The following is a 24,755-nucleotide window of genomic DNA, read 5'->3' as shown; positions in this document are numbered from 1 at the left end:
TTTCTTGATTCGTCCCATGTGAAAGTAATATTACAGCATAATGTGGGACATGTTCACTTTAAACAGTAACAGATAGTGAGTATTCCATTCCAAAACCACACCCAAAACTTTATGATTAGTGTACGCCGCAGCGTTTTGAATGACCATCGAGACGTCCGCACGATCATCACGCCACTCGGGTCCAAAAGTCGGAGAGTGTGCCCCATCGATTGTCTTGGTCAACTATCTTCCGATCACACGCGCTTTCGAAATGATTCTTATATTATAGTAACTATAACACTAGTGTATGCATTTTTAATTACTACTTTCCGGATAGATGAATAACTTTTATGAAATCAAGGTAGAACGGTAATTAGACGAGGATCAGTACGTTTTTCCGTTTATATGTTATGGATTACATACAACATTGGGAACTAGCTGTTTATATAACTCAGTGTAGTGGAACAACCCGACTCCAGTTGAGGTCGGCTCCACTTCGGCGTCGTCGCCAATCTCAGTCTGTTGTCGCACTGTATTTAGTCAGTGTAGTTTGGCTTAAACTAGTGTTTAAGTATATTCTTAGAAGTATAGTCCACTAAAATCCATTTAAAATACGATTCTATTTTGATGTACTTTGCAAGGGGTGGCAATTAAAAATCAAAGCCTGTTTGGTTATTGTTCCGCCTTGCTTATATGCATTTTTGTCACTCAGTAGTAGAGTAAGGGACCTGCGTTGGCGACATTTATCGCGACCCTGAACTCAGCAGGGCGTATATGGTGTCACATTCAGAAGTCCATGTTGAACCCATGGTCCTAATTAATGCATTTCATACGTAGTTTGTGATTAACTTGAATCCATAACTTTTGACCTACATTTCTAAAATAGTGTTTATGCTTTGTCGATCTAGTGCTGTTTAGTCGCAGAATCCAGTATTCTGTCACGAACCCCGGACCGAATGGCAACGCTGATTTCTAGTGGCTGCTGACTGTTAATTAGATATGAGAGTGCAATGCCAAGACGCTTGCTGTAAAAATCTTTCAATCTCTTTACAGCACTTGTACATTGCATTTATTGAAGTATCCAATACCCTGTAACACAGTATGAAGTCGCTAGTCTTATTGTCTTTTGTTGTTTGCGCGTTCGCAATTGACGTTCAATTTGAAGACTGTGGTAAGTGCTGCAATGCCGTCTGTTGAGTAATTGGTGATTATAGAAGTGCTAAATAATCTTGAACTTTATCAATGTACTTTTCCTTATGGTTTATGGATTCGTACTTTATCCTAGAATTACCTAATTTCTTCAAATTTATGCAAGTTCTGGTTAGTCTTGGCATTTATCAATGTATTTTTTCTTCTAGTTATGTGTTCATCTAGAACAGTGGCTGGGCAAACTTTTAAGCATGCGGGCCGCATTCAACATTTGAATCCCTTCGCGGGCCACACTGTATATATAAAATTGAGATACTAAGCCAAAATTCAATATTGGTATGTGATTATATAGTGATATATGGCACGGAGATAATAGATATCCATTTGTATATTTAGAAAAAACCAAACTTCGATTCGATTATAACGCACATGCATCAGAAACATTGACAATAATTTTGAAGCTGGTCGTTCTCATCGTCAAAATTAGGGATGAAAGCCGGTTATCCCGATTCTTGAAACTCTGTTACGGGCCGTAGTTTAACCATCCCTCGTCTAGATTGACCCAATTTCTTCAAATTTACGTATCATATAACCTGTTTTAGGATCCAAAGCAGGAGACGTGACCATCAATGTTGAACCCTGCGAAGCAAATCCCTGTCAATTGAAGCATGGCAGCAATTACACTGTGAAAATTACATTTACTCCAGGTTGGTGGTTTTATTGCATTGGTGCGTGTGAGAGTGATGCTGATAAAATGAATTATCAGTAGGCCTATATCAGACGATATTCGCAAACAATGGAATTGGCAACAATACGGTGACAGGCCTTTTGAATGCAGTGATAAACCGCTAAAACAGTGGCTCTGATGGCGATATAAGTTTGCGTATATCTATGCTTGCTTTGTTGTAGCCGTGATCTGACGTTCGCCCTGCGTATGCTTTGTTAGGAATACACGAGATTAATCGCAAACGTGGATGTTGGAATTTGGCTCGTTATCATTAAGTCGCGTGAAAAATACTTGACGTATTGATTCTAACTTGCAGGTAGCAGCGCTGAATCAGTTGCGGTGAAAATTTATGGAGTGGTGGCGGGCGTACCAGTTCCGTTTCCGTTTGATCAGCCGGACGGCTGCAAAAACTCTGGATTGACTTGTCCTCTGGATCCTGGGACCGCAGTGGTTTACAAGGCTACTCTGCCTATTCTCAGTGAATATCCAGCAGTAAGTTCATCAAACACTATCCGTTCATGTATTGTACATCCGTATTAACAAGAACTATCCGCCCTCATCACTCACTAGTAAGGCTGTGCAGTGGGCACGGTGTTTCGATTAACTCTATTCTGAATTGAGTATCGATTCTACTGATTTTAGTCTAGTTATCACTCACTAGTAAGGCTGTGCAGTGGGCACGGTGTTTCGATTAACTCTATTCTGAATTGAGTATCGATTCTACTGATTTTAGTCTAGTAGTGAGAGATGATTTTTTAGAGCACTGGAATTATGATCACCTTTCCACTTAAAGGTAATGTATCAACAGGAATTGTAGTCTCGATACTCTTTGCCACTGTGGATGGCTGTAAACCTCGATTGATTGTATCACAAAATAGCCTACGAACGTATAGTACAAAGCTACACGCGTTATCGGAAATGACTGGGGCGATTTCTTTTTACCTGAAAACGGATGATTTTGACCTAAAAATCAAAATTTTGACATTTTTTGACCTTAGAAAACTGGATTTGTAACGTATGCAAATCAGGTGTTTTGCCACATAATGTTGGAATTGTACTACTAACCTTCATTTCTGGTTGGAACTGTGTGTCCTTGCAAAGTAGTTTGGCCTGAAAAACTTTTTTTAGACTCAGAAACTGACAAATTTTTACATGAAAAAGTGCAAAATCTACGAAACAAACGAAATGCAGGTTGCAAAAGAATTTTGACTTTGTAAACGATTTTGACATTTTTTGACCTAACGCTACAATTTTGACATAATTTAGACTCTTTTCGACATGTCGATGACTAACTAGTGAAGTTGTGATCAACCAGCAGTTTAGTCACAAACTGCAATTAAATAGGTATGGTCGAAAAAAATACCAAACAATGTGTGATGTACTGTAGATCTGACATTCTAGTCTTTGTGGTCGCTCACATGGTAGATGTTTTGAACTTTCCACACACATAAGTACTGTTTTGAGTGGCGCCATAATGAGTATTACTCGACTCGAAGCCTAATAACTCGATTCAGTATCTTATCACTCTCCCTCTATTTTGTGCAGCCCTACTCACTAGTTGATCATTAGCCAACTTTGATGTAGATCGTAGATGCTCGGAGTTAGTAGCCACTGACTGACAGCCGGTTGTAATTTCTTTCCCATAACTCGGTTAAACTAGTCAATTCTTAATCCCAATTTTTGACAAAATGAAATCACGATACATTTCTTGTTCAGATAAAACTTTTCGTTGAATGGGAATTGTTGAGTGGCGATGATAAACTCGTGTGCGCTAAAATACCTGTCGCAGTTGTGAAGTCCAACGACGAGCTTGATGCGAGATATAAGGAAAAGATCGTCAAGAAAATGCATTGGGAATGAAAACTTGGATAGGAATAGTTTAAAGATTAAAGTGTTTACAAGCAACGTATTTTTGTCTGATATTGGCAAATTTTGTAAAGCAATTTGGTCGGTCGATACTATTGCTGATGTCTTGGACCATCAGTTACCTTATCTCGATATACCTTCTATCACAATTGAGTTAGGTTTGTTTACCCAAGGTAATGAAATAAAATTATCGCCGTTTCTGATATTGTTTGATGACCACTCAAAAAAAGTGTTCACATTCTGCATATCATGACTTAGTTTATGTCAATGTTACAGTAGTGCTTGAAGGTAGCCATTTTGTGTTTGGAAACCATCAGGGAAAGATCTATCCCTGTGAATTGCGAGTGATTTCGTCACTTTTTACATTGATCAATATTCCTCAATGCACTGAATGCAGCATGTATGCTTGGCGCAGTAACGAAGCAACGTTTTTTTGATCGATTATTTCTATGCATTTCAAATCGGAACGGTATGGAAATTAAAGGTTATACTATGGGATGTGCATTGAGAAATCATTCTACGTCTACACACTTAACAGGTCTGGACTTGGAAACTACAAATTTTTATGCTTTTCCAAATTAGACTAGAATTACAATGACTGAGTTCGCGGAACCGTGGAATTGAATTTAATTCTATACTAGAATGTTACACATAAAATCAGCCAGTTCTCGTACTGAGAAGGCAAATGTCTCGTCTGTGCACCAGTTTTACTCGTTAAGATGTTGAGCAGCGAAGCCTCATCACATCGCGAGTACTGACAGCCGGCGATATCGCGATCATTTCAAGGTGGAGCTGAGTAAATTTGTCATTCGTCTTGTCAATACCGGATTGATTATTGACCGCGCATCATGTAACTGCGAGAACTGTACCTCGTGCGTACCCAGCTGCCATGCTATCGCTTTCATAAAAACTCAGTGACATGGCTTTCTCATTCGAGAAATTGCTGCTAGGCGCATTTTAGGCACGCGGGCAAATTTGCGAACGCTGCACAGTGCACATGGATTGCATTTGTCGCGAAAGGGAGCGGTGAGTCTAATAATAATAATAACAGGAAATAACATCTTGAGTTCGCATGACCTGAGAGTTGAAGCATACGCGCCAAACAAGGTTACGTTAGGTATGCCGCGTATACTGTCATTAATACGGCAGGATTGCAAATGACTCGAGTCTTCAACAGAGTCTGATCGTATCGGGTACTAATAACACCCATATACTCAGCCGACAATAAAAAGATATAGCATCTAGCTTGAAGCTTCTTCCTGCATCTTCAAGTTATTTCTTTGAACGGCCACACAGCCACTGCTGTTCCTGGAAATGAAATAAACTAAAATGATGCATCTAGATTAGTGGTTCTCAAACCTCAACGAAATTAACGAAGCGGTCCATTGGAAAAGTTATAACTTACTCGTGGTCCCCAGCAAAATCAACACAGAACACACGCTGTAGTTTATTGTGCCAATGTGACTTTATGTTGACTAGCGATATAATTTTGGGTCACCTTCGAATTGGGCTTGAAAAGTAATTGACTAGAACTAGATATCCCTGGCCAATACAATAAGCATTTCATTGCGACTTCGAAGAATAGTCAAGCTACCACATTAATAGTATCTCGATTATCATTACCGAGAGGCCTAGCCTACTTAAAAACAAACGCCAGAAACTGGCTTTTATACGTTTGAGTAAACAGGAAGGGGTGACAAAATTATTATATTCGATATCATCCAAGCAAAGTCGTGAAAAAGTGAGTTGAACATGACTTGAACTCCTCACTGAACATGAACAGTTATAAACACTAGCTATGATCCTTTAATCCTTTGCACCCTAACTTGGAATCGGTGGCGAATACTAAATCGTTCGACTTATCGCGAGTCAGAAGTATGAAAGTGAAATTGACTTGTGACTCGCAACCTCGTAACTTGATTGCAAATCAGGTAAGCGGCATACATGGATCAGCACAACTTTGCCGGTCAATTGAGCGGCATGAAAAATTTACCCCTTGTATTTCGCACTGCGTAGTAATGCTTATCTGAGCAAATTAGCGACGTATAGAATTACACTAGGTTTGTTCAGAATTGGCCGACTTTCAAAAAGTCATGGTTTTCTGTCCGTTTCCCATGCCTTATGCCCTAAAAACATATTTTAGCTAATATTTTCTGTAACTAATCCCTTGCATCTGTGTGCATGTTGAGCTTTAAGAATATCGGCTGAAACTGAGGGATTCCCGTAAAATTTGGATGCTGCAATTTTCCTTGACCTACTAAAATCCCATATATGTCGCAGTTTGAGCAGCTGTTGTGTGGGGTGATGCAAAACCTCACTGTACATATTTTCCGAATTCAGGACACCATTTCATATTGCACAGCGCCTTGAAACTCCTCAAACATTCCCGAAACTGAGCATATTTAGCTTTATCACGATTCAGCATGTAAAAGAATACAACTGTAAATGAACCATACAATCGCCCAGCGATATTGTAAATATTAGAGATGGTGTGAACCATAGTTGGATCAATTACATTATTTCAGTTCAATTACAATTATAATTACAATTACTTTCATGCATGTTTCAATTACATTACAATTACAATTACTCCTTGCATGCTTCAATTACATTACAATTACAATTGCTGCTGTTGAACATGTAATTGAATAATCATAAATTCAACCGTGCTCCTTGACAACCGTAGCGTCGTAATTAACAACAATTCAAGTATTCATGTTTCATTCATAATACGCAAATACCCGTTGATTAATAAAAAGCAAAAACGTTTTCTAACTATTCCAGTATGCAGTATGTCGTTGAAAAAAGTATTATAATATATGCACGTGTTGGATTTGCGTATATAGTATATAATAATTAAAGAAATAATATTATTTTTATCGAGGGACGTAGGAATTATGATGATGAGTAAAAACAAAACCCTGCTTTGTCAGATAAGACGTTATATAATATCAAGTGGTCTGGTTAGTTAGCCAGACGAAGTAACGATGCAGCATCGTGATCTGAAATCGTATTGTAGATTGCCAACCCACGGATAGATGCGCAAGATGTGAGTCACGGATGAATGCACCGACAAACGTACTGCAGAGCCGGCTAAAAGCAGCAAACTTTGTAGTCCTAGAGCTGGCGATCCAAGCGTCCAAATTTGATGCATCTGGTCTTTATCGTAAGCTATTGATGCACTAATTCCGAAAATACAAATTAAAATCTCGTCAGGGCAATGTAACTGCTCAAAAATAGCCGTTTAAGGCCGACTGTTCTGAAAAGTGTGAGCGCTGCAGCAGCATGACCACAACAATGACCAATTACGCCCAGCGATTGTTCAGAACAATGCCGATTTCCAGACTTTCACGACTATTTTGGGATGGTACCATTGTCTGGAAATATACTTTTATTGCGGAATCAGTGCGACACTAGCTTTCGATTAGGACCATACATATCAAATTTCGACGCTTGGATCGCCAGCTATGGGACTATCAATTCTGCTGCTTTTAGCCGGCTCAGCAGTTCGCTTCTCGGCGTATTCAATCGTGAGTCACGTGTTGCGAATCCATCCGTTGGTTAGTAATCTAATAATTGTATACAATGGCAGCCGAGGCCAGCGCAGCGGTAAAAATTAAAAAACTTCGCCCGCAAGGGCGCAGTCAAGGGCTTTCCGCGAATGGATCCACCAAATTCCTTGTCGACATTTGAAGAAAATGCATTATAAGTCAATTATTTTATGTTGTGCTTGTCAGGTCTCAATAGCAATTTAATGTAATTGAAATTGTAATTGAGCAAAATTTTTGTCAAATTACAATTACATTACAATTACATTGTAAAATGTAATTAATTACATTCAGCTCAATTACAAATTATCCAACTCTGGTGTGAGCGTGACGTTCACGTTCGCGTTCTGTGTGTGAACCTCAGAAATTTAGAGGTTCACGTTCACAAACGAACCTTGGTAGGTTCTGCAATATGAGCCTTTTTCATATATTGCAATTCTTACTTCATTACAACTTCTTTGGTTGAAATTTATTGCATTCCAACTGCGGGCCACTACATGCATGGCGCTGGAAACGTACGAAATCAACACTAAACGAGCATGCACCTTGACAATCTCAAAAATTTAACTTACTTTGATACAAAAGTGTGCTCGAAGTGACTCTCTGCTATGAGGGTGACCCGAAATAACACAACATCAAGAGCTAAATACACTACATCTAGGTAGTCATCGAATGATACTTATTCATATTCAACCAATCAGTGAAGTTGACATCGTTGTCTGATGTAAACAATCTAGCAGGCGTACGGGGTCAATCTTGACTTCATATGCTTATTATGTCATAAAAAACAAGTTCGTGCGATTGGGGTGTTGGCTACTGCTGTATAACTTGTTAATGGAGTAATATCGGTAGCAAGTATGGAAACCCATGTTACACTCTGCTCAATATCAACGTTGCCATACATACTCAGACTTCGAATACATAGTCCGGTCTGGCCTGAACCGTTAAAGGGTATAAGCTTATATTCCCTCGCAAGTCCTCGTCGAAATTGTTGGCAAAGCGACGGAAGATATTAATTTTATGAGATTATTTTATCATTTGATTGCCCCAGCTGATACATTTGACGATGTTTAAAACGTCAATATGCACTCCAGCATTGTAGCGGTATGTGGCCTGAGTTGGTTAGAATTAGCAATATGACGTCACGTGACGGCATGAGGTTCACGTTCGCGTTCATACAGAACCTTTGAAAAAGGTTCGCGTTCACACGAACCTGAACATTTCAGAGGCTCACACCATCCCTAGTAAATATCTTATTATTCAATGAAACGTAAGAACATAACGTGAAAATGGATAACGAAGCGAAACAACATAACAAAGAAATGGATTAATTTCGCATAAATCCGATACCAATCAGGTGGATGAATGGGTTGAATTTTTCAAATTTTGATCTCTTTGCCAGAGAGTTTCCACGGGTAGTAAGAGACAGACCTGTTGTTTTCTGTCGTACGGTATGTATAATGTACATTGTACATAGCGTTGTCGGGATATAATTTTATCATGCATTCTCCTGGATCGTTAAGTACTTGACACTTATTCACGAATTCCCGAGCACTCACGAAATGCGGATACCTATGTCATTCTGAAACTGGAAGACTCGTTCAATGGTGTTTAACCACTATACCCCCAATGTGAACGAAAAAGATGTCTCAGGCAAATCAACGTTTAAAAATACTGGCATAGATCTCTGCCGTTTATTTGGTTTACAGTGACTTTCAGAGCAATAAATTTAGATGGATGATCAGATACATATTGTGCAAGTTCAAAATCACTGTTATGGGGAGAATCAGGTGCTTGTGCAGATATACAAGAGCTCTCTGTATATGTTTACCTGGCCACTTACTGCGGCGATGCAACTCTAGCAGCTTATTGCACGAGTTTAATAAAAAAAAAACTATTCTTTGTCTTTGGCGCCAATCGTTGCTAATCTGGGACCCTCGATCATGGTAAAATGCTATGCCTTCTAATTTCTTTATCACATGCAAAAAGTCTGTTTTCTTCAGCGGTCTGCAGCAGCATGAAGTAATGAAGGTGAACTTACAGCTAGAGCACATATATTTTAGTCAGAGGCAGCTGACACCCCCATAGCAGGGATTTCAGATTTGCACAAAATTAATCTGATCATTCATCTACATTTCTGACTGTAAACCTATTCAATGACACAGAGACCTATGTCATGTTTTAATTGTGCATTTGATTAGGACAGAATCCTGGTTCTTATTGATGCTATAGCTGTGGAACACCATCAGGTCGAGTCTTCCAGTGCCAGGGTAGCATAGTAATCCGCGTCTCAGGAGTGCTCGGGAATCTGTCAATAGTGGTCAAGAACTTAACGATACAGCAGCACGTATGATGAATTTAAATACCGACCGCGCTATGTACATACCTGACGACAGAAAACACCAGACAGTCTCTTACAAGCCACGGAAGATCTCCGGCAAAGATTTCAAAATTAAGAAAAATCAACCCATTCATCCACCTGATTGGTATTGGATTTTTGTCAAATAAATCCATTTATTTGTTTTTATTGTTTTGCTTCATTATCCTGTTCCACTTTATTTTCTTACGTTTCATTGAATAATAAGATATTTACAATGTCGCTGTGCAATTGGATGGTGTATTTACAGTTATATTGTTTTGCATGGTGAATCGTGCAAAATGATGCTAAGTTTTAAGTAAGTTTGAGGATTTCCAAGACAGTGTGCAATATCAAAATGGTGTCCTGAACCCGAAAAAATATTTATAGTGAGGTCGTACATCACCCCAAACCACAACAGCTGCTTAAACTATGACATAAATGGCATTTTAGTAGGCTAAGTAAAATCGTGGGACTCAAATTGTAGGGGAATCCCCCGTTTTCTGCCGATGTTCATTGTTCTTCCAGCTCAACATGCCCACACATGCAAGGGATGAGTTACAAAAAAGTAGCTAGAATTTGTTTTTAAGGCATAAGGCAAGGGAAACGTACTGAAAACCATGACTTTTTGAAAGTCGTTCAATTCTGAACAACCTACAGGACAGTTTTATATCACTATAGAATGTAAACGTTTACATTCTATAATATCACTAATCACTTGAAGAGGAAACTCGATCTGGCGGACGTGTCAATAGGAAACGCATCAGCAACGCAGACAAAACGCCGCTGTAGTCAGCAAACAATTGCAGCGACGACGCGAGCAACTCAATGCGACGGCAAAGCCATTGAGTTCCGGTACTAGACGAATTACTGTGATGACCGCAGTCTTCATTATTTCATGTAATTTGAGGCCTAGCGATTGATTTGAGCCCGAGCGATTGTTATCGGTTCGCCGATAGTATTGTTTGGACATCACACTTTAAAAGAAATATCCGTATGGGCCATTAGAGGTAATATTATCTTCAATTTTCTCGGCGGCACAAGATGAGTGAGAGATTAAAATCTGCTGCTGGACTGGGAGTATCGATCTATTTTATAGCTTGCACATATGTGATTAAAGTAGCTATCGTTGGTACTCACGATGAAGTTACGTCGTTAATTTCTATACTTGAGTACAAGTAGAACTAACTATACAACATTCATTCTGTTATATTTTTCATCTGAACAAGTCACACTCAATGTACAATGCGATAGGACACAATGCGATGTAATGAACAGATCGGAGGATGTCGAACGACACGCAGTTGCGATCCTTTTAATCTAATATCCACCTCGGCCTAGACTGCCCGATGTCACAGTTCTTTTTCGATGCTGAAATTTCTTTGAAGCCGCGGCTCTTTCTACTAGTTCTTTCCATTCCTTGTGAGTGCTGTCTTTCGTCGGGTCTTTTCCTGGGCTTTTTTGTCGTCGTAAGAACGGCGAGAGGGGGGAAAGAGGAGCCCAGATAAACCTACGACAGGAATCGAATCGGGTCCGCCAGAGTAGTAGGCGCTTATCGTCACCACTGCGCTATGTCCCCCGCAACTATCTTCAAACAAGGGAAATAGTACCTTCTAGGCCTATTTTGCCGAAACAAGTGAAAACTGTGCAGTAGAGGTCGAAACTCGAAATAGTCTCAAATCATAACTACTTGAATAATATGAGGGCAAGTAGGCAAAACCTACTTTAGTATTCAGGAAAAATATAAATAGTTAGCTACTGACCACCTCTGCCTACTGGTATCTAGGTGAAATATTTCTAATTTATTTCATATCCAACATAGCAATAGCTGGATGGCTGTTCAATAAATGCTGTGAAATTCTGGAAATGCGCTGTAATGCTATATCGTTCAAATATCGGCTGAATATATCGCTATCGAGGTGATCGGTGAAATTGCTAGTTTTCGATATTCGGTTCCAAAATACGATATAGGTGTACGCTGACTCTACTTGCAATCATCTGTTTCGTATTAATTCAATGTCCGCTTACAGTTACACTTACTTTTTTACGATGCAAGGATTCGTTTTATCTTACGCTAAGTGCCTCTTCGAATTGTGCCACGCTGCCGCCGTGATGCAGCGTCTGCATATGGTTATAGGGTTGAATTTAAAAAATGGTGTGATTTTAACATTATTACAGCATTCTGACATTTGAAGACACTCTTGGATAGGTATAGAACTTCAACATACAATTGAGTGACATATTCATACTGAAATAAACCCGAAAAGATATTTCAATAAGAATATATTATTAATGAGAATAATAATATAATAATTTATAGAGCGCCGAATATAATAACACATAATTACTACAGTATAGGGCGCTGTACGTAAAAGGCAATAAAAATATAAAAGTAAACGATATGCCTAAAATACGGCGTGCATGGTTGTAGCTGTAGGGCGGAATGAACACTACTGTAGTTCGAACGCTCGTGTGAATAAAACGGTCTTGATTTTGCGTTTGAAAACATATAGTGAGTCAGATGGTCTGATAGAAAATGGAAGATTGTTCCACAGAATAGCGGCCGAGGAAGAAAAGGTTCTCTCGCCGAGCGTCGATGTTGTATTCAATTGCATGTGTTTATTATATGTTCAGTGTTCACCGAGCCTACAGCAACAAAAATTTGCGAAACCGACCGTTCAGGGCAGCTCTAATTCTGCGTGGATCCATTACAACTGACGCTTATTACAATATAATTATACAGTTTTCATACATTACTCTTGTCTCATCAGCTTGCCACAGCATCCCGGCGTTCGGCAGGAGTAGAAAAGTTCCCACTTGGTCATGATTATAGTTAGCTCATGTTTTATAATAGATACCCGCTTCATCCGCGCCTGCAGTCTGCGTTTTTTGCGGAATATCTTACTTCATCTCATCAAGAAACACAGTTTAAATTTCAAGGAGTGTATTTGAACTAAATTCATCAAATCTGATGATCATTTTGTAACGGTTATTTCTATGACTCGACAGTCTACGTTTGACACGAGACGAAAACTACGAAATACAGCATTCTCCTCTTGCTTACTTCATCTCTCTCTTTAAATCCCCCACTCAATTTTGTGTCCGATGAGGCACATCTTTGTTCTGAAAATGACTCCCGCGTGAATAAACTGTCATTTTGAGAGCAGTGTGGCGTGTATCACACATAAAATGACAGACGTCGAGGTTATTGAAAGTGTTTCTGGTCACAATGATTCGAGGACTACAATTCAAATCGTGCAGGCTATAAATTGTAAAGAGTCGAGTGGTGAAAGACGACTTTTTCGAATACTGGAATGATACGTCTCGCCACTACAATTAATTGATCAACGAGAATGCTAGTTTGGTTATTACTCTCGTATTGCACTGGAAGTCTTGATCGTCACCGTATCCAAACACGAACACTTACTGGTAATCACATCCGAGGTTATCTTTGCAATCGTCATCATTGTCGCATTCATCAGTTATCAGCAAAGCCTTTGCATGAATCTGAACAAAAATCATGGATTTGAGCAATCGTACTTCACATTTCAATTTCTGATGCTTTCGAACTATCGCAAGATCAAACGTAGACACGACAACCTGGACCGAGACGCAGTAAATTGTCGAAACTGCTCGACAAGACGACAAATAAATGTTTGTGCGTGATATGACAACGTAATTCAAGGTATCATTCTATCATGACGGATGCGTATAAGTTGCGTACCATACTGTACATGCTGATAAATAGCAACATGCAAAAAAGAAGCTTCTTCCACATTTTCTTGCTGTCTTGTACCAATTGTATCGTCAAACACGGTTGTAGAATGTAGATATACGCACTGTAGAAATCGAATGATTCTGATTAACAATGCTAATAAATTCAACTTGGTTGCATTGGGTTCTCCAATCCTGAGACGAAATCTTGTTAGTAGCCTGGACCCGGTTCATCAACTCCAGTAAAACGGGGATATAAGCATTACAGTGGTCGTATATTTTACGTGAATGCCGAACAGCCCAACACCTGCGACCATTGCCTATCGAACTGCTGGAATATAAAACATGGTAGGCCTACGTTTCAAAGCGTAAACTTTGATCGCGAATCCGGGTTTCATTACGGCACTCTCGCATTATATACAACTTGAGGATCACAAAGAACTTGAGAGCCTTTTTCGTCTTTGTTGATGTTGTCCCGTTGTTTTGCGATTGTCATGTATACCTCATCATTATGTCATTCCAGGATATGCGATATCTGATCAACCAAGGATAATATTTTAATGACAACAGCGTACAATTAACGCGATATACTTTCACAGTGCAGTGTATGTGACAGTTGGAACTCGCAGGCAAGAGACTGCTTTACTGTGCTTTTGCAATAATTACAAAATTCTGCGCGGTATACTACATGACATTACGGTGCACGAGGGAATATTCACAACGCTTGTTGACCTGGAGTGCGTCTAAAGCCCTTTGTTTATTCTGCTAAAGACCCTTTCGGAAGAAAATGGCTTTTCAAGAACAGGATGTGACCCAATATTCTCAAGGCTGTCGGAAACTTGGCTCCAGCTATGATGACTCTTCATTGTGTAGGATTGGGAATGTCGTCAACTGTTACAACTTGAACTCCAGTCTTGACGCGCGTACGGATGAAACAAAAGGCGTATATTCAGGCCCCCGGTGTGCTGCTCTTTCCAAGTATATGTGGCTATGCATGTGAGATTCTTTAATATATACCCTTGTCTATGCATGTCTTCATTGGATTTTGTATAGTTAATACTAGGAAAAATATGTTTTCGTTGTGTTGTGTTGTGAAATCAAACTGATATTGGGGTTGATATAGACAGGAATAAATCAGCAACCTATATCTGAGGTCTCATACACTTTTCGCCGCGACTCAGGCAATTTGTTAGCATGTAAATTTTAAGCAAATATTATTCGTATTATATAACATACTGCTATTGATACTTGCTATATTCTTGCACGAAATAGAAATTTCACATGTTATCTTGATTCTTGTTGATTGAATTCACGTAGGAATGAGTCTGGACACTGAAACGCAAAAGCCAGGCCACTTTTGCAACATCGAATCCGTCGTATTTAGATAGCTCTCGAATTCGAGTTACGACTGGATTGGGTATATGGATTTCAATTATTTGAACATGGAGTTTCAAAACTTATGAATCTTCATGCGACATTAGAATGAAAGTTAAGTCATTACCTGGTTTGACCTTGAAACTGAGCGTGATACGACATAATTCATTCTTTGCGAACCGAAATATTGCGTGCATACGAAAGTAGGAATCGAAAAAATGGGGTGGCATGTCACGGAAGGCGAGATGGATATAGGTCATGTCGTAGTCCGGTAATCTTGAGGGCGGACACGTTCTCGAACCCCAACTTCTCTTGGCACGCCACTATGCACACGACATTCTATACCAGACAGTCGCAATGCGCCTACCGCATCTAATGATGGCCATGACAGACAACATATCACGAACCATATTTCTCAGTTCAGTATGTGTCTTATTGGCTTCAAGCCTTGTTTGTTTGTTTTGGGGTATTCATGGTGTTTGTCGACTACTATGGTCATTTACACCAGGCCGATATTCTTCTTATTTTCCGTAACTGCCGACTTATAGCACGGACCACCTCTAGGCTTTTGTAAGACACCGCTGACGCGGATGAGGTGGCGAGGAGGAGCCTAGGGAAACCTGAGTTCAGTATGTGTCTTATTGGCTTCAAGCCTTGTTAAGAACCACTGGATTAGGATATCATGTTTTCGATATTTGGGCCTATACATGACCGACGATGTTGGTCACCCCATTCACCGCAGAATGTTTCTGCTCTAGAGTTCAGTAAATGTTGCATTACGCGCAAAATTCACTTTCCCTGCAACGCAATGAGCAAACATACATGCGTTCAACATCCCATGTTGTACATTATGATTTATTATAACTGATGATCGACTAATACACTTATTATATTATATGTCTAATCAATTCACCAGCATTATATCTTATTGCTTTAATTTTATTTGTCCTCGACAACGATTTTATATGGGATATGGTTCAGCGTGGTTACCACCAAACTCATGGTCCTTAAGTCTGCTTACTTCACGCTTATTTATGTTGTGCATGTATGGTATAATTGTGTGCGGCCCTGCTGGAATCTCATATTAGTGTCTTACTCTAAAACTCGAACCCTGCAAAACCGAATTACGAGTTAGTGGCTTGATGTCAGACTATATCCCAGAGGTCTCAAACACGAGGCCCGCGACGGCATTTTGGATTTCGAAGTATTTCGACAATATTTAGCTACAATTTTTTTAATTTGAGAACTTAAAATTTGCTATAAAACTACTCCATAAGCCAGATACCACTCATCAAACTGCATTATTAGCCTACATCACTTTCATAAGTTACGACGCAGTGGAAGATTACCTATTGTACGTGACATTATTTGTTTATGATGGTTTAAACATGACCCGTTGATGATTCGTACTGAAAATTTTGATTTGGAATTGGTCGCGGACTCAACTAGTGATAAAATAAAAATGACTCGACTTGAGTCGCGTCAAAAGATACAACCAGAGAAGGACTTTTGTGACGCGGAACGCCGCGACTTGGTACAACCGCGGACGCAACGAACTATCAAACTGGTATGGAAAATAGTAAAATATCAAAAGGTCGTAGCTTGTGTTTCGTAACTTATTTAGATATCGAATCAGGTCGGTATAGCAACCATTGGCTTTTGTGTTGCCCTCTTGATGTATAGTTGGTTACATCCTGTGTCATCTTGGGTATGTCTATCAATGCTACTATCGAGTATAAACTAGTCGTAGCCTACGCTTTACAGCTGTAACACATTGGACATTACTATTGCAATGGCACACATTATATTCAAGTTGTTATGGATCTGTTAAAATATTCGGAGGTAACTCTAACGCTGATTTAATTTGACTTCGGTAATGACATGATAAATAGCCTGGTTATAAGGAGCAGGTCCGTAACAGCACTTCTTCAGCCTCCCACAACTTTGGTCTTGGGCCCCCCATAGGGTTATAGACCGAACTACTGAGGGGCTTGGCCCCCCAGACCCCCCTCAGGCGATACACTGTTTACCGCTATTCATTATATTCATTGGGAGTTTGTTTAGTGAATCAGCTTTTGTCGCCTAAGCGCGCGAAGCGCGCAAAATTTCTAGAATTCACGATTTCATCGGTCAGTATGATCGGGAATTGCATATATTTTTATCAATATTTATCTTCTCTCTGCTGACGTAATCAGATTTGCCGGTAGAGCTGAGTGAGGTGTGTTTGAAAAGGTAGGACCACTCAATAATTAATCATCTTCGGCCGTATACCCGTTGGCAGGAATGAAACAGCACCTCGTCAGGCCCCCAAAAACGTGGGTCTTGGGTTCTCATAAGGTGATAAAACGACCCCCCCCCCAATCACGTTGTTCGCGTTAGTCACAAAATTATCTGTACTGTATTGTGAGCCAACGCGATGCGCGAAAATTTTCGATAATTTATGATAAAATCGGTCAATCAGATCGGCGATTGCATATTTATTATGCTATCAATTTATTGTCCTCTCTACGCACGTAATTAGATTTACCGGTAGAGCTGAGTGAAGTGTCTTGAAAATGGGAGGGCCCATAAATGATGATTAAACATCTTCGGGTGGGCGGACCCGTTTATATGACTTCGTTACATGGTGTTATTTCGTGACTTCCAGTCTATATCAAAAAATATAGAATCGCCCAAACGTAGGCTTCTAAAATAAGAGACGCACACGATTTCAAATTGGTATTTGTTCACTGGCATATAATTTTTCCCGGCGGGATGGTATTTGTCTTGTGAGGTTCAGATTGCAAAGACAGGAACATTCAGCGCCAGTCATTTAGGCGCCTATGGACAATTAAACCTATATGTATTTTGTATAGCCTATATAACGAAGTCTTCGGTCTGCATAAGGGCATAGACCTTTTCGGCCAAGCTTTTCTCGCTGCCGATCGTTCTGGCACACTTCTTGGAGTCGCATGTTATATGGCCTAAAACTTGATTGTATGTCATGGTGGGTCGTGGCGCGGTAATGGCCCAATACCCAATAATATAGAAAAATGGAAACCTGAATTCGCGCGAAGCGCCAAAAAATTTGGAAAAAAATTGCATAAATATTTGGTGGCAACGTCACGCAGGATTTTCTGTTCAATTGCTTAATTATTCTATGCAGAAAAGCTCTCATCACGCAGGATTTATTTCAAAAAATGGACCGAGATTCCATATTCCATATTAAAAAAATACTCTATGATTTATGCTAATTCACGAAATAATTTTGGGCCCCCTTCGAGCTCGCCCCTCCCCAATTGGGGGATTTGGGGTGCGGCAGTTACGGTGTTGATAAGGAGTATACTCTAAATACGGATTAGGCTGTACTGCTCCAATGCTCTGATATCAGATCAATCATTGTAAAATTGTAAAATTCTACCTATAATTGCGGCACGTCAAATGTCCGCTGGCAGCAAAATTATAACGCGACAGCTTTTACTATCCTGATGCATTTGTGCTCTCGCGTGGTGTCTACAACTAATTATTTGGACAAACTATGTCAAGTACAGCAACAATTTTATTCAAATATCTAAAAATGTTATTTTTTCGGTGGCAGCGTGAATTCACAATTGTATATCACATTTTTAGGATGTGTGTGGAATGTCAGTCTGCAAGGTCCCGTCAAATAAGGCCTTCTTGAAAATACATTGAATCCCCCTATTATTGGTGCAGCGGTCTGCGGCGCCATCAAACCGTAGGAAATTGGCATTGAGTTTGAGACCTCTGCTATATCCGTTCTACCGAAAACACAGATTTTAAAAGTTGATGATCGCTAATAAATAATTGTTGATTTATAATGAAGTTAATTCAAATCGCACCTATTTATCTTAGTTAGTTTTAATCGTAATCGTCATCATTTAGATTTGGTAGCCTATGCATATATAATTGATTTCTTCGTAAAAAGACGAGTACTTAAAGGACAATAAACAATCATATGACACTAGCCGCGAGTAATCAGTCAGCTACCGATGACGCGACGCGAGGACCTGCTGACCTGTTTGGATCAAGTGTTTCCTAACTCCCTAATGCGAGATAACAGTTGGACTTCAAATTTAGGAGATCTCATTGAAAGTTCACGACTGTTTCGTTGCAGCACTTCCACCTCCTCAACGGTTAAGGACAAAATGTCGTATGGAGTACAGCACCAGCACGCAGGAAATAGATAACGGAATTATTTCGATTCAATAAAGTCCATTTCATTACCGCCGTTTTCTCGCAAGAGGCTATAAACAACCTGTCGCACACCGAGACGACAATTATTTCCATCCTGTATTTCCTGAGCAAAACCAAGTTCCTATTTCGTCACTGCGGCGTATGGTGGATGATTTTTGAGGTAGCATTGTGATTTGTACTGTGTGTTGAGGTCACGAAAGGTGATACTAGGTGTAAGTGGTTAAATAGTTCTTCGTCCTTCGTAGGCTCATGCTCTGAGTTGTTATAACCAATGCGAATATAACTACATCATTTCACATTAGGATACCTATTAACGTATACGTAGTCCCCTGATTGAATGACAGCGAGCAGCTCAATATGTACAATTGTACACTGTACATATTGAGCTGCTCGCTGTCATTCAATCAGGGGATTAATTGAAGTGCTGCAATCAAGCCATCGCACTCCGGTATATTTACCTTATTGCGCAGTTGATTGCTATAGAACAGTAGTAAGTATACTCTGCACATCAGCTGAGACGGCAAGATGACCGCAAGGTTGCTTTGCGTATTGGGATTAATGAGCTGTTGTTGGCAATGTTTGGGCTTGCTGGAGTCACATTCCTTTGCATCGCCAACAACTTCAGGTATGTACTCATGTGTTTTCATATTGACTATAGAATATAGAGTAGTTTATATAAACATATCTATACCGGTGATGTATGGTTCTCAATCTTGAGTGGGGTGATAGCAATAGGATGAGGTTGGGGTTCAGGCTCTGTTCTCAGAGTTTGTAAGCTTTCACGGAAGGGATGCAATGGTACAGGTAACGTATAGTATAGTACAATCTAGTAATATTATTTATGTTGTGGTTTGGTTTTATCGCGAGTGTAAGTACCTGTTGGCAAGCTAGAACGCGTTTATAATTGTAACCCGGGCACGGGCAATCGGGCATGTGCGTTGCGTTCGTATTTTAGCGGATCAAATAACTGGCTGTTTCTACGTATCGAGCTTTTTCTGTGAGCAGTCCGTCGAATTTTTGATGGAACGTTATTATCATGTTTGGTGATGCTACAGTTATGTAACTTATGTTCAATTGTGTGCCTACAATTTTTAAATTTTGCGCTGCGTCCGCAAAATTTTAGAATTGTAGGCTAGCAATAAAAGGTACAGCCGTAATACGGTGTATCTATTTCGAAATGTAGGTAGGACTTGACACGATGATGTTGTTGTTTGTTGCATTCATGGTGTTTGTCGACTACCATGGTCATTTGCACCAGGCCGATGTATTGTTTATTTTTATTCCGTTGCTGACGACTTGCAGCGCGGCACACTTCTAGGCTTTTATGAGACACCGCTTTCACGGATTAGATGGCGAGGAGGGGCCTAGATAAACTTCCAACACTTGGGTAGTAATTCTGGATCCGACCTCGGTCGGAATCTAACCGACAACCAATTGGTGTTGTAGCCGTGGATTATACCACTACGCTATCCCGCCACGATGTTAAGCCTTACTTGGTCATATAACATAATTGATCTACGTACGCGAGCGGAAAATGACATTTCCGAGAAGTCGTGGTCCACCCACGCCGTTGTTATGGTGTAGTGAAATGAATAGCCTACAGTGGAAATACACCCAAATAATCTTTATGTGGTGTGAAACAGGCATCATTTTATCTGTGGCCGAATAATAAGTACTTATTTAAACTTTCCGAATCATCCATGCTTTGAGTGATACGCAGATACTCGACTCGAAGCCTAATTCTCGTTCAGCAGCCGAGCCCTAAATGTCGGAAATATACTGCCTGTGTGACCTATTGATATCGAAAACGAACAATTAGTTGATTGCGGGGTACGGTTTTAGAAACAAACGTTATAAATATCCGAAAAGAACGCAGAACATTCGTGTAACATTCCAAGATTTGGCACCGACTCAGGACTTCGAAAAATCAGACGGCCAGTCTGCTTGGAATGTCTGACAAATGAATCTATTCGGCATCGAACAGTATCACTATAGACTCCAAATAATCAGACGGCCGGTCTGTTTGGAATGCCTGACGAATAAATCAGTCATTATGTGCAGCCCAGGTTACGAATCGTCATTAAGCTATTTATATCTATCTGTGTGGTGTTGGCGGCATTCGCGAATTGGTTTCGGCGGCGGCTACTGTGAACGAATGAAACCTGCTTAACCTGAGGCCACATGCGGCCACTGAATGCATAATTACGCGTAATTCAATGACCAGGTGTTGGCGGCCGCTTAAATGCATCTCGAATTCACGGATTGGTCCGCAAGTCGGCATACAGAATAAATAGCATAATCAGTAATCACAAATGAAGATCATCGCCATTCCTTGAACATTTGTATTGTCCTTTTGAGCAAACTTCTGTGAGGTGTTCAACTGTTCATCGACTACTCAATCGCCACCTATATATGGATCAAGCCCATCATACCTATCACTGGGATTAATTGTAGGTCACCACCATCGCTGTCAGTATGGAACCAAATGCTACACTGATCATTTGTGGTCCGATAGTGCTGACGTGAATTAAATTCCACGCTTTGTAATTAACTGGCCTACTTTATGGGCTATGCCGTTGCCATTTCGAATTATCATTGCAATTATCAATGCAAGCTTTAGTAGCCGACGAAAATGTGTAGAATTCTTTCAAGTTGACGTTATCTGAAACGGTACCTCGTAAAATCGTGGTATAACGGAGACGGATGGTGATGCTCACAAATCCCGACGCCATAAGTTGCCGCTCATTCTGAGATAGGGCGTTCTGCTTCTAAAACTGTCACGCGCAAGGTATCTCACAGGCAACCGGCTATGGCGCAGAAACCAAAAGGGCTCTGCAGTACCAGTAGTCGATTCAACATTGATAGTTGGCGTTCATGTAGTCCTTACCGGCTGTCCGTTGCGGACTTGGGCAACTAGATAATTCTAGTTGTCTTGTTAGACTAATTAGATGTTCCGGTCATCAATTGTAATTTAATTTGTGAAATGTTTTTATGCTCTAATTTTATTTCTAATCTAATTTCTGTTTTTTTCGGAAATGCTGCAGAAGAGAACTGTATAGTGCGAAACGAGCCAAGCTTGCTGTACAAACATTTGCTATTATTGTACGTACACTGAACGTGGTTGAATGTCCAACTTTTCGCGAATTCAGTAGTTCTAATTTTAATCTAATCTGAAAAAAACTGTGTAGCTATCTAATTCTAGTCTAATTCGAAGAAGCTGAAAATATTCTGTCCGAGACTTGTTAGTTGTCATGCGGCCGTATATGCTATCGACGTAATCGAAATGTGGCCGTGAATAGCAAAAAGGTTGATCTCCCTTGGTCTAATTATTAGCAGATATCACAATATCTTACAGATTTGGAAACCTTCCGTACCTTCGAACCTGAACAGACCTCCGATTTCAAGACATTGCTTGTTAGCAACGACGGACAAACGTTGTTCGTCGGCGCCAGAGAAAAAGTATTCGGCCTGAACCTCAGTAATAATACCGCTTTCGCTATCGCCGGACACCCGCATCATCTATCCAATGTGTAACAGGCGATATCAGCAGACCAGTCTTTCGGTCCCTGTCTTGGCCGTCGAAGCGAAGTCACCCTTGCAACAGACGAAATCCCGAATGCGGGAATTTGATTCAAGTTATTCACCAGCTGAACGCCACTCACGTTTTAATTTGCGGCACCAACTTCATGGCGCCCAAGAACAAATTGCTTGTAAGAAAAGTGAGTGCTGTATCTTTCGTTCATTGCAAATCGACACACTTTAGTCAATTACGGCACAATGTTAGTTGACGGTCAACTAACTGCTGGTTTTGAAAGTACTTATATTCTATTTCTAGTATCGGATTTGGAAAATCCATTAGTTTGTACAAGTCCGAATCTCTTATGCTCTTTGGGCCATAAGAACGTCGTTACCATCCCCTGAAAAGACATCTCCCAACTCTTCCAGGACAGCAAAAGCGAATATGTTCTGCATGATGAAAATATGCTCGATTTACCGCTGTGCAGTTATGATCCGAACGATTCAGTTACCTCATTGGCTGTACCGTCCTCGAACGGCGGGACTGCGTTTTTCTCGACTACGAGAAGCCGCGTCGACTCGGAGATGGCACTCATGAAACAAACGCTTGATCGATATACCGTTCTCGCGAACGAGCAGAATATCAGCTCCGATCCGCGTTATGTTGCTTCGTTTTTCGCATACGATACCATCGCTGAACCGTCCGTCGGCATGGGAAAAGTGTACGCTGTTTCTGTGGAGACGGCGCGTGAAATGGTTGTTCCTGTTCAAAGAGCCACTGTAACGCAAGTAAGATTATTACCGTTGAAGTCAACGTGTATAGACGATTAATTTCATGGTTAACGATACCTTCTATTGTCGGCAAGTCGGTTTTGTATAGTCAAACTTGTACAAGCTACTAATCTATAGTGAGTTAAGGGTCAAATAACTACTGTTTTTTTTAGTATAACTTTAGTTCAAGCAGCGAATTTCGAAAATTGAGTAGCTTTAGTTGCTAATTAAAAATAATCATTTACCAGTAGTTGTAAAACAACTGGAAAAACATTTGTCGTCGTTTGGCATGACACATGTCATGAGTCACGATACCCCCGTTTCAAGCTCGAAACTCCGTCCATTTGAAATGCCGATTCTATATCCAATATTTCGTAGCTCAGCTCAGCTCAGTAATTTGTATGTTGTTTCGGAATCGAATCTCTTAGTTGCGTTCTTGTTCTAGTTTTAGTTGCTAGTTTGAAAAAGCGAGTAGTTCTAGTTCCAGTTCTAGTTGCGCATTTCGGATAGTAGTTCGTACAAGTCTGCTAATGATGCTGAAGGCTAGAATTTGAGCCATTGCGTTTTTTTTTTGTACTTGTTACGTAATATATCAATAGTTGGATGAAAAGGATTTCACCCAACCACGATCCGGTATTTGGATTTCAACATACGGGTGTGAAGATTTCAGATTTGAATTTACGACTTTTGGAAGGAAGAGCTAAATACCTAATCGAATACCTGAAGTTGAATTACTAATTTGGATTTGGTTTCGACATTTCGTCCAAGAATCGGGTTTGAAAATGTTTACTTTACTATAGTCATGCCTGCAATCTAAGCATTACGTTACATTCTGATACGTTTTTAAGGTCTGCGCAAATGATGCGGGAGGATCAGAAGCATTCAACATGAAATGGACCTCTCTTTTGAAACTACGTTTACAATGTTCCACTGATGTTGAAAACTACAGGTCCCACTTCAATCTCGTGACCGATATGGTGAAAGGTAGCGGTGATCTTGTATACGGCACTTTTATGACGCTGGTTAGCTGTTACTTTACCGATGCTATAGGACTAGCATCGACATTTCAATGGCGTCCGTATTTTTCAGGACGCTGAACCGCAATCGAGTGCGGTTTGTTCGTTCAGACTGAGCGATATTCAAACTGCATTTAACAGTAATCAGCTACAGAGCGCTGTCGGCAACAAACCTTCTATTACAGTGAGTTATGCCAAAATCTTGTTATAACGGCGACAACGTTGCTGTGCAAAAATAGATTTCAAGCGAGAGATTTCAACCAGGGGCGTCAAACTCAAATTGCGTCGCGAACCGGACCATTCAAAAGTTTGAAATTCCATAACCTTGTTTTTTTGTTTGCTTGAATACTCAATTATATTAAGCCTACACAATAATATATTACATTATGTCGGATCATAGGGTTCTACTCTAGCAACACCTTTATTAGCAAACAATGAAATTAGCAAAATTAAGATTATGGCCGGTTGAACACGGTAATATAAACTGCTTAAAGTGTAGCTGTAAGGACGATATATACCGCATTTGCATGCGTTATGACGAATAC

The 24,755-nt window shown here is 40.1% G+C and overlaps 2 protein-coding genes and 2 long non-coding RNA genes across 4 annotated transcripts; 2 read left to right on the top strand and 2 right to left on the bottom strand.

Moving 5' to 3' along the window:
- The first annotated feature begins 1,025 nt into the window (after positions 1 to 1,025).
- On the top strand, positions 1,026 to 4,223 carry LOC145444415 (NPC intracellular cholesterol transporter 2-like). Its single transcript, XM_080322404.1, has 4 exons — positions 1,026 to 1,150; positions 1,731 to 1,835; positions 2,172 to 2,347; positions 3,572 to 4,223. Exons 1-4 carry the CDS (start codon positions 1,081 to 1,083, stop codon positions 3,713 to 3,715), a joined length of 495 nt encoding a protein of 164 aa, XP_080178530.1. The 5' UTR covers positions 1,026 to 1,080; the 3' UTR covers positions 3,716 to 4,223.
- LOC145444423 (uncharacterized) lies at positions 3,659 to 7,931 on the bottom strand. Its single transcript, XR_013916673.1, has 2 exons — positions 7,842 to 7,931; positions 3,659 to 5,029 (listed from the first exon to the last, which is right to left on the bottom strand). It is a non-coding gene; the product is annotated as an uncharacterized LOC145444423 (long non-coding RNA).
- A 4,621-nt stretch (positions 7,932 to 12,552) lies between these two features.
- Positions 12,553 to 13,469, bottom strand: LOC145444634 (uncharacterized). Its single transcript, XR_013916728.1, has 3 exons — positions 13,350 to 13,469; positions 13,053 to 13,132; positions 12,553 to 12,748 (listed from the first exon to the last, which is right to left on the bottom strand). It is a non-coding gene; the product is annotated as an uncharacterized LOC145444634 (long non-coding RNA).
- A 5,817-nt stretch (positions 13,470 to 19,286) lies between these two features.
- Positions 19,287 to 24,421, top strand: LOC145444147 (semaphorin-4B-like). Its single transcript, XM_080322068.1, has 6 exons — positions 19,287 to 19,532; positions 22,263 to 22,385; positions 22,445 to 22,626; positions 22,853 to 23,212; positions 24,043 to 24,216; positions 24,284 to 24,421. The coding sequence occupies exons 1-6, from the start codon at positions 19,433 to 19,435 to the stop codon at positions 24,419 to 24,421; spliced, it is 1,077 nt and encodes a 358-aa protein (XP_080178194.1). The 5' UTR covers positions 19,287 to 19,432.
- Positions 24,422 to 24,755: the final 334 nt, after the last annotated feature.

This window comes from Botryllus schlosseri, chromosome 8, assembly GCF_051294905.1.
Source record: "Botryllus schlosseri isolate E-star chromosome 8, Bs_hap1, whole genome shotgun sequence".
Taxonomy (NCBI): Eukaryota; Metazoa; Chordata; class Ascidiacea; order Stolidobranchia; family Styelidae; genus Botryllus; species Botryllus schlosseri.
This window is presented reverse-complemented; position numbering and strand designations above follow the sequence as displayed.

What these genes read in the sequence shown, in the direction of transcription:
- LOC145444415 (XM_080322404.1), top strand. Translation starts at nt 1,081, where the DNA reads ATGAAGTCGCTAGTCTTATTGTCTTTTGTTGTTTGCGCGTTCGCAATT. An exon ending in GAAAATTACATTTACTCCAG is followed by an intron (nt 1,836 to 2,171) that starts GTTGGTGGTTTT and finishes TCTAACTTGCAG; the next exon opens with GTAGCAGCGCTGAATCAGTT. An exon ending in TTCTCAGTGAATATCCAGCA is followed by an intron (nt 2,348 to 3,571) that starts GTAAGTTCATCA and finishes TTTCTTGTTCAG; the next exon opens with ATAAAACTTTTCGTTGAATG.
- LOC145444147 (XM_080322068.1), top strand. Translation starts at nt 19,433, where the DNA reads ATGACCGCAAGGTTGCTTTGCGTATTGGGATTAATGAGCTGTTGTTGG. An exon ending in AGTATTCGGCCTGAACCTCA is followed by an intron (nt 22,386 to 22,444) that starts GTAATAATACCG and finishes AATGTGTAACAG; the next exon opens with GCGATATCAGCAGACCAGTC. An exon ending in ACGGCACTTTTATGACGCTG is followed by an intron (nt 24,217 to 24,283) that starts GTTAGCTGTTAC and finishes CGTATTTTTCAG; the next exon opens with GACGCTGAACCGCAATCGAG.